This window comes from Aspergillus flavus, chromosome 5, assembly GCF_009017415.1.
Source record: "Aspergillus flavus chromosome 5, complete sequence".
NCBI classification, from domain to species: Eukaryota; Fungi; Ascomycota; class Eurotiomycetes; order Eurotiales; family Aspergillaceae; genus Aspergillus; species Aspergillus flavus.
In genome coordinates, this window is record NC_092408.1 from 868,092 (window position 1) to 883,528 (window position 15,437).

The window sequence follows — 15,437 nt, forward strand, 5'->3', positions numbered from 1 at the left end:
GCCAGGTCGAATCCACACCATTCCGCCGCGTTAACAAGCTTTATGGACAGCATCTATAGCCTCGGTAATGTTGTTTGCATTTTTAATCGCTTCAACCGTATCTGTATGGGTGAAGCCGTCCCTATGGGCTCAATTTGCAATAGTATGAATCTTTTTATAATAGGGCAAACTCTTACTGATTCAATGTAGCTCCAAGTCGCAATCATAAATCTAAAAAAAGTGGTTGTTCCAATTTTCCTTTTCAAAATATCTAAGGATCGAGTACATACCTCTTACCTGAATGAAGCGGGCTAAATATTGATCATCTGTGATGCCGGCCGAATCCTTCTTCCCCTTGCCATTCATTCACAAAGCTTGGATTCAAATTTATAAGAAATCAATTCGGATAAATCTAGCTGGTTATACAGAAATGTGAAGAGACACAAATTGACGTGATCTACTACTCCCTAGCTCTCTTTGTATGTCTTGTTATTATGGGCACTTCCGAAGCGGCCCGTCGTTTATGTACTCTGGGACTATTTTTAAAGCTAGTATAATGGATATCGTGAGTGAGTAGCTGCGGGATACGCTGTTTTACCTCGGAGCAGAAATGCCGCTCCACTTTAAGATAAAGGAATTCTAAGCCACCCTCTTGAGTTGACCAGTGTGCAAGGACGCTTGTTACAGAATCGACTTGACTGCGTGGTGGCTGTAGAGGTATTGAGCCAGGGTAATTGAACAGGGTATCTGGTTTACTTGTTCAGCCAGCGAACAATCCTAATAGTGGAGAAATAACAGACCGGTCTCTGGAGCCTCTTATATAACTGGTGCGCGGATATCTACCCTTTGGCATCTAATTAGAGCATACCTACAACCTCTGACAAGTACATATAAACATTGATAATTGTATTGTTCGTCAAATAGTATCGCTGTATATTCGAATTCCGAAAATTACCAAGCGATCAAGAGATGGAACTAAGCCAGAAAGGGAACATTGTTCATTGTCCTGGATAACTCTTGCTCCCATAAGGGTTAGGAGCCCAGCTTTAACTTGCTTTGGGCTGGTAAAATCTTGTAACTTTCCAGACAAGGCTGTGTTGTGCTAAAATGTCCCCTGGGGGTGACAGGACAATGACCGGAAAATGAGCCGACTGGTTGGGGGCCAGAATCCCGTGGGCAATTCCAACTCCAGGTGGGTCATGATTTGTCAATTAATTATTCAATTTTGTTGCCCGTCCAGTGGTCCATTTATTGCTTAGCCGCAAACTCACCCGCAGGGTAAAATCATCGATCTCCTCTCCGAAATTATAAAGTATGGCGCAGCTTTTGCGGAACGAATTTATGGAGACTGGATGGCCCCAATTTGAAGGGCTGGAAGGACAAGCTCGTTAAGTCATTGATTTAATTATTCTAGACTTATCATTAGAGCCTGATGCGAGAAGCCGGCCATCGTCTGAGAAGGCGGCCGAACAAAGCAGCCAGAATGGCCCTCTAGTCTGCATTTCTGGATTCCAATACTCTTCCACCTTTGGGCCTCTGAATAACCAAGCCGGAAGTTCTCTCTCAAAAGTTCTCTCTGATTAACGCTTTATGTGGTGCGAAAATCAGGCCAGAGCTGTACAGCTACAGTGGTATCGTATCAAAGATTTGTGCAAATTTTAGGATAAATCTGCGCGCATCTGAGAGGAAAAGACATATATCTCATTACTAGGTATGTCCTAGGTCCAACAGTTAGCAACGTGTCCCAGGGTCCGATGGGGTCAGGCGGGACCAAATAATAGGCTGAGGCTGTGCAAGGGAACAAATCGACACGAGTAGTGAGGATCTGACCCTCGTTTCTCCTTAATGTCGGCTGTGCCGCTTTACTCTGTTAAACTTCATCCTCTTCTGAAAACTTGACATATTTAAGCTCAACTTCCAGCCTGCGCCCTCTTTATTCCAGTCCTGTTAGCTCTTTTTCCCAAAACACGACCGAGAACCTCGGTTTCCCGACCCTATATTTTTCCAGCAGCGACGGAGCAACCATGATTAGTGACGATGCAGCCAATGATAAGACTAAGCCATTCCCTACAACTCGGATCAAACGCTCAACATACGTTGTTTGGCTCGTCCTTTTATATGCCACTTTGGATCTTTTCTCCTGGGTGGTGCTCTGCAGGCTGACATATCGGCCCGTCACTGCCAGTCATTACGGCTACTGGATCTCGAATGACCAAGACAACAGTGGCTGGGGGTTGCACAACGTTGACTACGTCTATGAAGAGCGCGACCGAAATGAGAGATGGTATAAAGCTGCCCAAGTGGTTCAATCTATCGTCAGTCTATTGACGATTCCGTTGACTACTACTACCTGCTCGAGTGCTGTTGTAGTATGGCTTCAGCACCGCCTGAATAGCAAGACTCCAAGCATTACGCTTCGCCAGATGACTGTACTTGCCGACAAGGGCTGGGCAGATATACCAACATACTTTCGACTAGTAACAACCAAACGGAGTCGCTACAGCAGCTCTTTCCTGATTTGGGCTTTGATTCTGCATGTCGTTGGTGGCCTCATTTCCCCGCTACAGCAGATCTTCCTTTCAACTGAGACGATCAAAACACCAACTTATCCAATGCATATCGGATTGCTTATGGACATCCCCGAGAAACTTACCGTCCAGTCGACAGGAGCATCACAGGTTGTAGCTCTGACACGAAAATCTATTGAGAGTACGTCAGCCAATGATCTTTCTTCCCAGCTCTGGGTAGGTAATGACAGCTGTCCTAACGCCCGTACCGACATGGGTGATATAAACACCAATGGGGTCATGCTATGTGATTTCGGAGGGTCAAGATGGGGAAACATGTCACTGTTTTCAGATCCGTTCCTTGCGGAGCTGCCTAAATATTTTAACACCGGCCTGATTCAGCAGTTCCTCCCCCGATTCAATACGACAGCACGTTACGAAAACATTTCGTTCGCAGATTTCCCTACCAACTGTGATACAATACCAGGTGCCTTATCTATCAGACATAGGGACGCCGACCGACCTCTTGGCGACGGACTCGACTCTTGGGCAGTTCATGCCTGCATGCCCAATGACCTTCGAAAATCTCCGTGGAGAAAAACTCGGACTCGTCAAGACTTCACCGAAGAGCTCTATCTTAACATTTCTATCTCCCAGGCAATGCAGCATTTGATGGAACGCCCCCTGGCACCCAATCCTCAACTATTCCGTGTCACGCTCGACACGACGGCTGGATATTTCGAGCTGCCGAACTATATGAATGGCAATAAGGCTGGGCCACTGCTTTTAGATAGTCCAAGCAAGGAATGTGGAAATGCTTGCCTGGCACAGGGCATGGGTAACTTCAGTATCTAGTAAGAGATGTTTACTCTTGTACCCAACTTAGAAACACTAACAGGCCAATCCAGCAACCATTATAGACTAAGCCGCGAAGATAGTGTGCCCCCAGTCACAAATGATCTTGAACAAGTGTCAAACAAGGGACCGCTGTTAACAACTGCTCTGGCTCTTTTTGGCAATAACTCTTGGCTAGAGACTCTCGCCAGATCACCTGGTCTCTATGATAGGGCGAATATCAGCAGAGTAGCCGACGACGTCTGCGTAGACCTAGCCCCCCTGGGCAGAATCTTTGCTTATCACAGACTCACCACAACGCAAAATTCGGACTTTTTCATGTTTAACGATATCAACAATTGTGTACGGCCTGAATCACTTGATCCGAATCTACCAACATTCCACAACGCATTACGTGCCGCGTCTTGGCTACAAAATTTTGAAGCTCCCGGAGGTGAGCCTATTTTGGCCAATGCATTCACCATATCGGCATATCTTGCCATTAGCGCATGGCTATCGGATATCGATCCCGGCACAAGGTCGTTCATGGTTAATTACGACCAAGGCGCCGACACACAGAAACCCTCCATCTCACTGGCAGGTATAATTGTGATGTCTGTTTTGGTTGGCCTAAATCTCATTGGCCTTTTTGTGACAGCTATTTATGCGAGCTGGTTTCCACGTTGGACAGACTCATTGAATGCCTTCAGTTTGCTGAGGTTGGGTAGCTCTATAAGTGACCATGTGCCACTGAAAGTTTCCGTCAAAGATGACGAAATCAGTGTGCTAGATGAGTTGCCGGGGTGGGTGGGTGATGACCCTCAAATTGAGGAGCCCAGTCATATTGCATTGGGTGGGTCCAGAGGTTTGCAGGGAAAAAGGGTCTATGAGGCATATGATGGTAAATCATTGAGGAACCGCAATCAGCGCCTGGCCAAGAGAACTGCCTACCGCAGGGCACGTCAGGCACGCCGGTCACATCGACTTGCTAGTCCTTGAGTCAGCTGTGGCTCTACTTCCACCATGACCGTAAGGTGACAGATATTTTGGGATGTTTCATTTATTTCGATGAACCCTAGGCTTACGCGTTCAAGACTCTTAACGCTATTCTGAGGCTACTGAAGGACGATGCGAGTCAAGGCGGAACAACCGAAGGTGTGGGTTCAATATAGATATTTGGGCAATCGTCGTCGACCGTTGTGTACATCTTTGGGCGTTGAGGTCGTTCTTCTGCCCTGGTTGGTGGTATCCACTTAGTGGGTGTCCGAACAACGGGGTTTCGAGGGCCGTATGCTGGCATCTCAAGTTAAAAATATGGTATTAAAATTAAAATATATATATATAATACTTAATTTATATAACAAAGGATCTACTATACAGAGTAGATAGTCTATCAACTAGGTAAGAAAACGGGAGGCAAAAGGTAAAGCTCTATCATTAACTCGATAGTAGAACAAATATAAAAGAAGACTAATTCTTATCCCTTTTTTCTATATTTTCAGCAGCGCTTAAATAGCTTAAAAATCCTTCTCTTTTAGAAAGTTCTTTCCCTTAGAATCCCAACCGAATAGTCGGTAAATCCTTTTATTAGAAAAAGGGCCAAAAAGTCAAGGCGTTAATCTCTCTAAGGCTGGTTCAGAACTGCAAAGGGAGCTGGGGTGTATGTAGGTTGAGCAGGGGTTAGGAGCCCCGGGGGTTCTGTATCTCCTACGGGCCGATTCTGCATCGGCTCCATGACATCTGAATTCAGGTATATATGTAAAGTACACAGAATGTACGGGCGACCAGTAGTATCAAGAAGATGAGTTTAAGCTAGAAACGATACTCATAGATGGTCGGCCACCTTCTGTCATATGCGACTTTAGAGTATGCGAAGCTAGGCCGCTGGTCGTTAAAACATTATACAATATGGTATTCTAGGCGCTTCTGTATTCCTTCTGATTCAAACACTATATTTCTGCCAGTCTCCTAACTCCAGCAGCTGGGATAGCGCACGACAAAGCTTCTTCAGATCCAGAATGTTATCGAAGCGGAAAGCGATGTCGAAGAAAAGGACTTGTATATAATAGCTATTACCCAAGTAGTAAAAGGAAAGAGTTGTGTGGGTTGGTACGGTTAGAGGTGGGAGAGACACCCTCCAAAACCCAAGAAAACCCATGGCAAACTGTCTCTAATGGAGCCTCTGTATCGGCGAGCTTTGAGCCGGCATTGTTCCCTGGCGACGAACTGGTCCTCGCTGGCATTGGGGCTACTCATCCAAATTTTTGAGCTACAAAGGACGAAGGATCCCTTGGTCTGGACATAATCCCCAGTGGATATATATAAAAGTGAGCCAACCAGCAGACGAAGAACTGGAACCAGCCCCTTATTCATCAGGTACTAGGGCCCAGCCTTTTGTTTTACTAATCCTAATCCTGACCCTAATGTTGACCTGTAAATCATTTGCAATGCAATAACTAAGCGCTAGGGGTGAATTCCATGTTATCCCCCCTGAAGACACGCATTTTCTCCGCCAAAGCCTCGACACTACCGAGAGGCGCATCATTTGACGAAGATAGGTGGCCATAGTCCCCTACTCCGTTGACAATGTGAAACAAGACAGCCAGGTTGGAAGACTTCCATAGAGCCCCCCTATGTTGAGAGTTGGAGATAATGCTGCACGCGAGCAAGGCCGCCGCGCCAATAACCACCAGCACTGGTAGTGTTAACCGCGGCCAGTTGACGTTGATATAGGTTTCTGACTGGTATGCCACCCCATTGGAATCTGTACTGTTTGGCCCGGTGCGAATCCGCTCGGTTATTCCCAAGGCGATACTCTCGACGATGCGAGATAGGTTGCCGGCGATCAGAACGTCGGTGGTGGCTCCGGTTAGATCGGTTCTATCGCCAAAGGGGAGCATGGCCTTAGCAATGAAAATCTGCTGTAGAAGCTTGTGTATCTTGGTCAGATCTGCCCCGTGCACTGCGAACATGGCCTGCTCTGGGAAGTCACCGCCGGCTGGCCTGAACAGGTTCAACCCAGAATTGGCACCATTGACAGGTTCCAGCGACAGGTGAGTCTCGTCCTGGATATTCAGGGTATTTTGCGTGACCGATACGTTGCTGTAGAGGAACCCGGCAAGGCTTAAACGACATTCGAGGACTTCGAATTCTGATAGATTTGCAATCCCCAAGGCGCGCCATACGGCAAAGTTGATAAGGTTCACATTTGAATCATTAGCAGCCAAGGTCGTGTTCAGCTGCGTATACTTGAGGGTCGCGCTTTCGTGCTCCCTTTTAGACCCGAGCTTGAATCCTCCGGGGGTTGTGATCGTGCAGTCTGTGGACAACGTGCTCTGGAAAGTTTCGCAGGTGTTCACGGCTGACTGGGTTACATTTTTGCATTCGCCCACGGCACCCAGCGATAGGTAGCTGGGGTTCTGCGGCCAGGCGCAATTCGACGTTGGGCAGGTGAATGCGCGTGGTGAAGGGGAGCCGAAGAGCCCGTTGAGAATGGCGCCCTGCATGGCGAAGTCGGTGTAATCTTTTAGTATTGTCAGCTCGCATGTATGCATAGGACACCGCCAAAAGAAAATACCGTCCTTCACTCACCGACTACAGTGTTTTGATAGTTCCAAGACGCCCCGGATTCATAAGCCTGGCTAACCTTGAACGACGCTGTCTCATTGTCCATGACTGCCTGGCGACTTGGAAAGAAGACCAGTTGCTGTGCAAACGGATCAAATCCTAGAGCGACAATTGTTATAATCGCTCCTAGAGCGCCTAGGCTCAATGGAACCTTGAAAAGAAAAACCAAAGCGCCCAAGGGTCCACGACTTGCATTATTATACAAGTCCATGTCACTCAATCGATGGGCCCTGTTGAAATGCACCCACTTTAACTGGCTGATAGATTCAGTTACAGGAAGGAGTAAACTTGTCTTTGAGGCTGTTGCAAGAGCTGAAATCACAGTGTTCGGTGCTATTAATAGATGCCACGCGGAGAGAGACGTTCCTTGGACGCCGATCAGGACACCCACCATCGCAACCACACACGCCGCGCTGAAAATCAGGGAGGTGATTTCCCATAGCCAACTGTCCTTCCCTGTCAAGAACTTCCCAGTTTTCTTCGATAATGGCTCATCGGTTGTACTGGCCGCTTGGTTTTCGAGTGTTGGAAATGATGAGCAGCGTGAATCACGACTGATGCTGCTTCTGCTTCCGCTTGCTGATTCGGTATCTCCCACCGTGTCGCTCGGATGCCGATCGTTTACTAAACCAACGATATTAATATTACGACCGTTCCAGAATCAGAAAGTTCTCACAAAGACTAGAAGCTGATGGCCGCCCACGGTCTGCGCTGGTTCTTGTGACCAACGGTGTCTCAGAGGCGTTTGCAGATGGTTCCAGTTCAAACGAGACTGCTTCTGAATTTGGATTCATTGTGAGGTGGGGAGGAAAGATAATTTTGCTTAACACCGGATTCGCCTCGGCTCTGTTGCTTTTATTCCTGGCGAGCTTCAGTGACAAGGCTGAATTCCGGGGCAGTGCCTGTGCCCTCCAGGAGTATGGGCTTCGTTGACCAATTAACTGCCATCTCTTCTTGACGAACTCCTCGAAATTAGTGGAAAATGCTCCTCTTTTGTGCTCAAAGCCTCATGCTAATTATGTAAAATAAACTGAAAGTAACTGGGACGAGAATCCTCCTTTCATGCAGCTAAAAATTCAAATGCGACATGATGGGCATCTGCCACACCTCTGTAACCTCATTAGTAGAGACAGTCAGGCTCTTTCGGCGTGAAACACCCCGGATTAAAACCCTTGACTCCTCTTCAAGTACACCCCCCGCACTGTGGAGACCAAGGCCGTTGTTTCATGTCTATCTATTTGCTGATGATGGCAATAAGCTCAATTGAGAGACCTGACAAGGGCCGTGCGCCGTCACCTCCACCCCGAAGATGTCTCCGCGGAGAAATCATATATGATTATGACAGTCAACAACAACCCTTTCTTGAATTCTCTTCTGAGCCCCACAGCGGCTCGGAGCGACTACCAGGGATAAGACTTGGGGACCCCGGAAGCTCCTCGTGTTTTTATTGAGATCGGCTTTTTGATTTTGGGAGGCAGACGTGGTGTTATATATACAACGTGGGTCAACAGTTTGTGCACACTTCCCGCAACCATAGAACTTCTAAACTTCAACCACCAACAACGCCACCAATATGAGAGCTTTCGGCGCCAAAACAAGTGGAAATCGAAGGCCTGGAGGAGTGCTTCCAAATGAATCTCGCGCAGCCATTATAGATGCATTAGCGGCTCAAATCACCCATGAAAATCGCGACTGAGTTTCGCGTTTCCAGGCGTGTGGTGTATAATATTAAAAACCGCTGGATTACCACCAAAACACTTGAATTTAAGCCTAGAACGGGAAGGCCGTCAAGGTTTAGCCAATCAACTGTAAGATGTATATACCAGACGGTACGCAGATTTCCAACATTAAGGCCCTGGCTGCAGGCACACCTAATTCTCTATCTCAACAATCAAGCGGGTTCTAAAGTGATACCATATTAGGAAATGGAAGTCAAAGAAGATAATACCAGTATCGAAAGAATCAGTGAAGAAACGATATAAATTTGCAAGGTTGTAATAGAAATATCAGCTCTGGAAACGCTGGGCCTCGGAATGGTCCGGTCCCAGTCCCAATATTTAGGACTGGGACTGGACCATTCCTAGGGAGTATGCCAAGAGTATACGACACAAAAGTCCGCGGCCAGCTTTAAAGCTGAGGTAATTGATGAGGGGATAGCATCTCAGTCCCCAAAAATCGATAGGTTTGCTTAGGTTTGGTTTATGATAAATTGAAAGAGACTGATAAAGTTACTATTTAACGGGACATCTTTATCTTGACCGGACGGGTTTGATAGGAAGACGCAGTAAGAATGCCCCGTGGTAACGGCCAGGTACGCTTTAGAGATTAGGGCTTCCCACCCGCCAAGTTACCAAACATGTATAGATAATGGCACGTTTGATAACATATTCCAAATGTTGATAAAGAGTAAATCTTTGGCAGCGTTATCACATAGGTTATCTACTAGATTCACTAGAGATAGAATATTGGTAATGTTATCAAGATTAATGACTGAGGGGTAGTGAAAAGAAAATGGGATACCTGATGCTAAAAAATGGAGATGTACGGAGTACAGAGTTCACTGTTGTTTCAACGGGCTAAGCCCGGATGTTTGGGCTGTTATAGCTATCCCAAGCCTGGTTCAGTCGAATAACATCATTCATAATGAACTAACTAAACTGAATATCAATAAATAAACAAAAAACATACAACAGGAGGGATTCGCTGGTGGTCACCCACCCAACTACTAACCTCCCGGCGTGTGGCTTAAGTACGGCTGAGCGGACGGGAAGCCCTGTTCTCCACACCCTATGGTCGTATGTACTGATTTACGCTAAGTAAGAAGTCTATATGGCACTGTACTACATCTATATGATCATATATTCAGTCTATGAATACAATGTGTGCTTCGTTCTCCATGGTCTGAGTACCTTATGGCACAATTTTGCGGTCCTGTCATTATTATGCACGATTGACATTACAAAACAGTACTAATAACCATTAATTGTTTGTAGGACCTCTCCAAGAAGTGAAGCCAAGTGAAGTTCAAGGATGGACGGATATCCCTTTCGGGGCCATGCAATCATGCTACGCCGCTTCAAAACTCCTGCAAATCCTTCTTGCCCGAGAGCCTGCGTCGAAACTCAATGACGATGGAGTAGTCCTGAACTTGTTGTCACCTGACCTATGTTATCCTCAGTTCACTTGCGAAGATGATAGCTGGATGGATACTATACTGAAGCTGCCCCTTGCGCGCTCCACAGTAACCAGTAGCCGCCCGTTGCTTGCGGTGCCATTAGCGGGTCAGAAAGGCCGTGGAGCGTATAAGGCGCTAATGGGGCTTTGTCTGTTTTTGTCACCAGGGAAGATGGAAGAAGGCTCAGCCAACGTACTCACCTGAAATCTTCGACAACACCACCAAGAAGTTCAAGTTAAGTGTCTTGGAAAGTCGACCGACGCGTTGAAGCAGGCTGCTTGCATTGTACGTGAGAACCACGTCAAGTTCCCGCTCATAATATATTTAATCATTCTCTATATTGATATTATTATAGTTCTAGTGGCTGTTCTAGTCTTCTAAACCTTAACCTTTTTTTAAATAGTGCAATATAATATATTTTAACGGCCGGGACCTCAGGCAGTGATTACTCAGCCGCCTAGGTGATGGCTCCCTAAAGGGCTTAGGTTAGGCCCAATTTCATATAATAAGATTATAAGAGATTCTTAGCTAAAAAGAAGGGTATTAGTTGTATACTGCTCCATGAACAACAGTACGACCTGATATAATAGAAAAACGCAAAGTGTTATGATATAGTAATTGAGTAACATACCAGGCAAGTGGAGGTATCTAGGGGAGACATGCACTGCTGGCAGGCAGGATCGATTCAATAGGGGACAAAGGCAAAGGATCAGTATGAATGTACGTACAAACGATAGAGGCAGTGGCTTACGGCTACTGCCTAGGAATATATGTCTGTCACAGCTAACGGCTCCAGATGGACGCTCAACTTAATCCCAATACTACTAAATACAAAGCCCGAAATTGTGAAAGCTGATCTATAAACCTATTCCCTTGTAATGCAAGACTATAACCCTCTTTTTTGCATTTCTTTTCGAACAAGAAATCCCGGAAATGAGAAATCCCCGATGTAGAAAATCAATATATCCGTGATGTACGCTGATCACAATTCAAATTCCAAGATACTTGTACCCAATCCCCCGTGTATATCCGGGTAGGTATAGTATAGTATCAAAGGATGGAGAACGAACCATGGGAAGTGTATGGGGTAGGCGTTCTTGTAGTTCTATCGATGCCTTTGTTGGGTTTGTAAGGCCAAAAGTTGCAGGATGAAGAGGCGCAGTAGTAACGCATTGTGGTCAGGCGGGAACGGAGGCAGTGTCCCGATTTCAATGTCTTTCGAAGAGTAGCAGTCAGAAACAGATTCCCCAAAATAGCCGTCACTGATACTCACCGGAATTCCTAGACTCTGATCGCCGACCGCTGAAGCATTTCCAGACCACAAGGATGGAAGGCGGGCATGTTACCAATAGCGTCACGATCGCGATCGTTGCCTCGACCGACACCATGATATCTATTATATTATATATAAAATGGGGTATAAAGAGTGAGTTGTTCAAAGGGGTTCAGTTAATATAGCTGCAGCACGATAGATTTAAAAGTCGAGGTTCTGGGAGCCTCTGACCTTGAATTGGGAATTGATCAAATGGGGTGCACACCGCTACCCACAAGGATGTTGTTGAAATCTCTGATCTATACGTAGCCTTGTTCGAGAATGCATTTCGGTTCTGGATAACACACGATGAGATGTGATGGTTAGTGGCGACGTAAAAAGTTCGATCAGTGTGGTGTAAGTTTGAAAATGTGTTGCTGGTAACAAGGGTATTTAGTTGAGTTCGAAACTATGCATATATACTCAAGCGGATCAGGATAGACAGTGGCTGACCAGTGCCGCCATCTAGAATAAGAACCGTCTGGACCTACTGCCGATTGTGGTAGGCTTTCATTTTTATTTCCATTTTTCTTTCATTTCTTTTTCTCCTTTTTTTCCCCAAATCGTGTAGTGCTGGAACTGGGATGCATGTCCGCCTGTCCGCATACCCCAAGCGCCTTGGACGCTTGTTGTCGATATTTATTTCTCGGCCTTGCTGCGACGCGCGAGAAACCAAGCCAAAGGCAGCGGGCAAAGCTGCTCTGGCCACACCATCAAGAACGCTGCCTGCAATAGCCCCTGTATTGGCGCTGGATGATGGTGGATATGAATTCGATGAGTGGGATGGCGTAGGATATACGGTATATGTAGTTGACACACTCAAGGTAGTTGAAACAGGTGAGAAAAATGATAGAGTGGCCGAAGATGTAGGGGTTGATGAAGCTGAACGCCTCTTGGCGGCCAAAACGAATGCAAAATAGAGTAAGGTTGTGTATAATCAACATACCTGTTCCAGATCTCATCACCGTTAGAGTACTCAACCAATCCACCGAGGGCATAATCAGACAATCCACAGCCGACATATCCATCTGTCTCGTTGTGCGCTGTTGATCAGAAGTTCGCGTGGAAGAGGTTCCAGGAGCCGTTCGCACACTGCTCTAGGACCTTTCCAGCGTGAAACTTCTAGCAGATGCTTGTAATCTCCCCTCCCGGGAAGTATGGCTCGTAGGGCAACTGTCAAGAGATCATTGCCGGTTTTGCCACAGTCCGTTTCATACTCCACGCGGCACCTTTCCCGCCAAAGAGCATAGCCTTCAGACATTTTATGTAGAAATCATACCGGGCGGAAGCGTTAGTAGGTCATTAAGTGTGTTGTATGCGGAGGTGCCACCTCAACCCGCGAACATAGGGCAAGGGGCAGCCGAGGTCCTAGTGCCCATGCACGCCGTTTGTGAGGAAGGAGCGGAATGATATGAAAGTGGGGCTTGTTAGGTGAGACTCGGATCTAGCGCTATGACTTACCTGGGTTGAGGACCAGGGAAGGGCATAGGGTTTTCATTTTCTAAATGAATCAGTCGCTACATTAGCCGCTCGGCACCAGCGCGTCAGGGCTTACAATGCGGATAGAGCAGTCTATGCCATTTCCAGCTTTAGGGCTGTCTCGCTTCTCGACAGGGTCGTATTCAACAGGGATCAGAACCTGGCTTGGGCAGGCGTTTCACAAGTCGGTCGAGGAGCCACTGGGTTGATCCCAGGGCCCACAGGCCTCCCCAGCACCAACACCGACTCGTAAGGCTAACCGATAGTAGGCTAAGCTAGTCAATCTATAGTAGCCCGGCTAAAGGTCCCACGATCCGGCCATGGGGTACAAATATCGCAGGGGCGCATTTTTCATGACGACTAACCAGAGAATGTGTGACTTCTTCATGTCCCTTCCTTCATTTCTCTTATGATTCGGAGGGCCCATCGCCCGTCAAAATGTCAAGGCCTTCGCGTTGGAGGTCTTTATCGCGAGTGGGAAAATGTGTAGTGCTCGTTGCTGGTACGGCATTAGCCTTTGCCTTGATTCAGGGGATAGCATTAGTGTCTCAGCCGATTAGTGTTCGTGTCAATACGCCGTCTATAAACCAGAACAGTCCACAAAGTCCTTTCAGCGTCACTCCGGCTGGCACTACCTCGCCAATCGTCACAGAGTCGACAAAGCCCTCCCCAAAGTCGAAATACGCCTTTGCAACAATCATAACTGGAGAAGGAGACACCGAGACGGAAGTCAAGGATGCCTATTTTACCGCAACACGACTGCTCACTTACCAACTTCTTTACAGCCCCCAAACAAAGTCGCGCTCTGGTAATATTCCTTTCCTTGTTCTAGTTACGAAGGATATACCGCAGGGGCAACGGGACATACTTGCAATGGAGGGTGCGACGGTCATCCCAGCCGAGACCCTTGAAAGAGAATGGATCCACCCGAAATGGAGTCGCTGGGTCGATGTTCTTGCCAAGTTGAACTTATGGAGGCTTACTGAATTCGAGAAGATCGCGTTTATGGATGCCGATAGTATTATCCTTCACCCTCTGGACGATATCTTCAACGATCCCACCACCGATATCCAGCAAACCGTACCCCCTCGAGAAGGCGTGGATGGTAGTATGAACAGCACCGTTTCTCTGCCTGAAACATATCTCCTCTCCGGTATCCACGATCGGTGGGTAGAGATGGCACTACCTCCAGTCCCCGGGAAAGAGTTCTATGTCGCAAACAATTACATGAACGCAGGCTTTTTCGTCTGTTCGCCGTCTAAGCTACTCTTTGACTACTATGTTTCCCTTCTCGATACACCGGACCGATTCGATGCATCGTACCCTGAACAGAATCTTTTGAACTTTGCTCATAAAACAGATGGCCGGATGCCCTGGCGGGAGTTGGGACCCGGTTGGAATCATAAGCCGATAGCTGTTAGTAAGGCTGATCTGGATAACTTCAAATCCCTTCATCAAAAATGGTGGCGCCCAATCGCTGACAAAGATGCCGCTGAGTATATTCTCAATGTAGTGCAAGAGATGGAAGGCTTTTTCCAACACTGGGCAATATAATGATTTGATGTACTTCTAGAAGCATTGGATTTATTATGTTATATAGAAATTGTTTGTCTTGGTACTGTTAAAAAGATTCCTATAGATCAAAACATATGTACTGGGCGGTTGACTCCGAAGTCTCCAACCTGACCAAGGTGAATCCGGAACAGAAATCCCTCGCGTAGCTGAACACACGACACAAGCCGCAGGGGTATATATTGAGTCTCTTATTATTTACTCATTTGCAAGGGTGCATCGTGCTAGTTGGCGCCGGCCCCCACGGCCCGTCTCTGAACTAATTTCTACAGCGGTCCACTTAGCCCAGTCACCCGAGGGAGGGTGAGCTCAGTGGCAGCAGAAAGGAAAGACCCATTGGGACTGACAATCTTAGTAAGAATGGGTCGAGTTCTCGGCAAGACGTCACTATTCCCGTAGCAGTGTTGACTGTATACTACGGAGATGGAGGGGGACAACCGTGATATTGTGGTATCTCGGCTGCCTATTTCATTTTTGATAACGCTAATCCTATAGTGGTAGGAGACATACTTATGAAGCCAGGGTATCTGAGTTTCAGTTTCGTGGTCAATTAGACCCCCGTCCAAGTCGGTCTAATGCAGGTCTAATCTGATCCGTCGTTGCCGCAGTTATTGTACAGGAAGCTAAGCACGTAGTAAGACACCCATTACGTTTAGTTGGCGCAATGTAACCCTACCATGCTATAACAGTACTCTATATGTTGATCCCAATCTTCACCCCAACAAGGATTTAAATTGGCGGAGGACATACTCTAGTTGGTGTGTGGACATAGGCTAGTATAGGGCTAAGACCCTCCGCCATCGTTCGCCTTTGTCTAAGTGGGTACATGCTAGGATAAACCCTGCATTAAGTAAAACAGTTAGTGTCGATCAGCCAGCGCCACGTTGGATGGGGAATTCAAAAAGAGTCCAGCAAAGATTGAGACCCTAATTCTGATCATATGATGTAGTTA

At 46.9% G+C, this 15,437-nt stretch overlaps 4 protein-coding genes across 4 annotated transcripts; 3 read left to right on the forward strand and 1 right to left on the reverse strand.

Annotated features, from left to right (window-relative positions):
- Nucleotides 1-1,233: 1,233 nt before the first annotated feature.
- F9C07_2284502 (uncharacterized protein) lies at nt 1,234-4,772 on the forward strand. Its single transcript, XM_041293590.2, has 3 exons — nt 1,234-3,340; nt 3,395-4,308; nt 4,406-4,772. The coding sequence occupies exons 1-3, from the start codon at nt 2,004-2,006 to the stop codon at nt 4,420-4,422; spliced, it is 2,268 nt and encodes a 755-aa protein (XP_041147291.2). The 5' UTR covers nt 1,234-2,003; the 3' UTR covers nt 4,423-4,772.
- A 243-nt stretch (nt 4,773-5,015) lies between these two features.
- On the reverse strand, nt 5,016-9,188 carry F9C07_2284503 (uncharacterized protein). Its single transcript, XM_041293600.2, has 3 exons — nt 7,624-9,188; nt 6,912-7,571; nt 5,016-6,843 (listed from the first exon to the last, which is right to left on the reverse strand). Exons 1-3 carry the CDS (start codon nt 7,739-7,741, stop codon nt 5,777-5,779), a joined length of 1,845 nt encoding a protein of 614 aa, XP_041147292.1. The 5' UTR covers nt 7,742-9,188; the 3' UTR covers nt 5,016-5,776.
- Nucleotides 9,189-11,799: 2,611 nt separating this feature from the next.
- On the forward strand, nt 11,800-12,394 carry F9C07_1633658 (uncharacterized protein). The gene has a single exon (XM_071508265.1). It carries the CDS (start codon nt 12,019-12,021, stop codon nt 12,352-12,354), a length of 336 nt encoding a protein of 111 aa, XP_071364281.1. The 5' UTR covers nt 11,800-12,018; the 3' UTR covers nt 12,355-12,394.
- An 894-nt stretch (nt 12,395-13,288) lies between these two features.
- On the forward strand, nt 13,289-14,529 carry F9C07_2284504 (putative glycosyl transferase family 8 family). Its single transcript, XM_041286708.2, has one exon. The coding sequence runs from the start codon at nt 13,352-13,354 to the stop codon at nt 14,465-14,467; it is 1,116 nt and encodes a 371-aa protein (XP_041147293.1). The 5' UTR covers nt 13,289-13,351; the 3' UTR covers nt 14,468-14,529.
- Nucleotides 14,530-15,437: the final 908 nt, after the last annotated feature.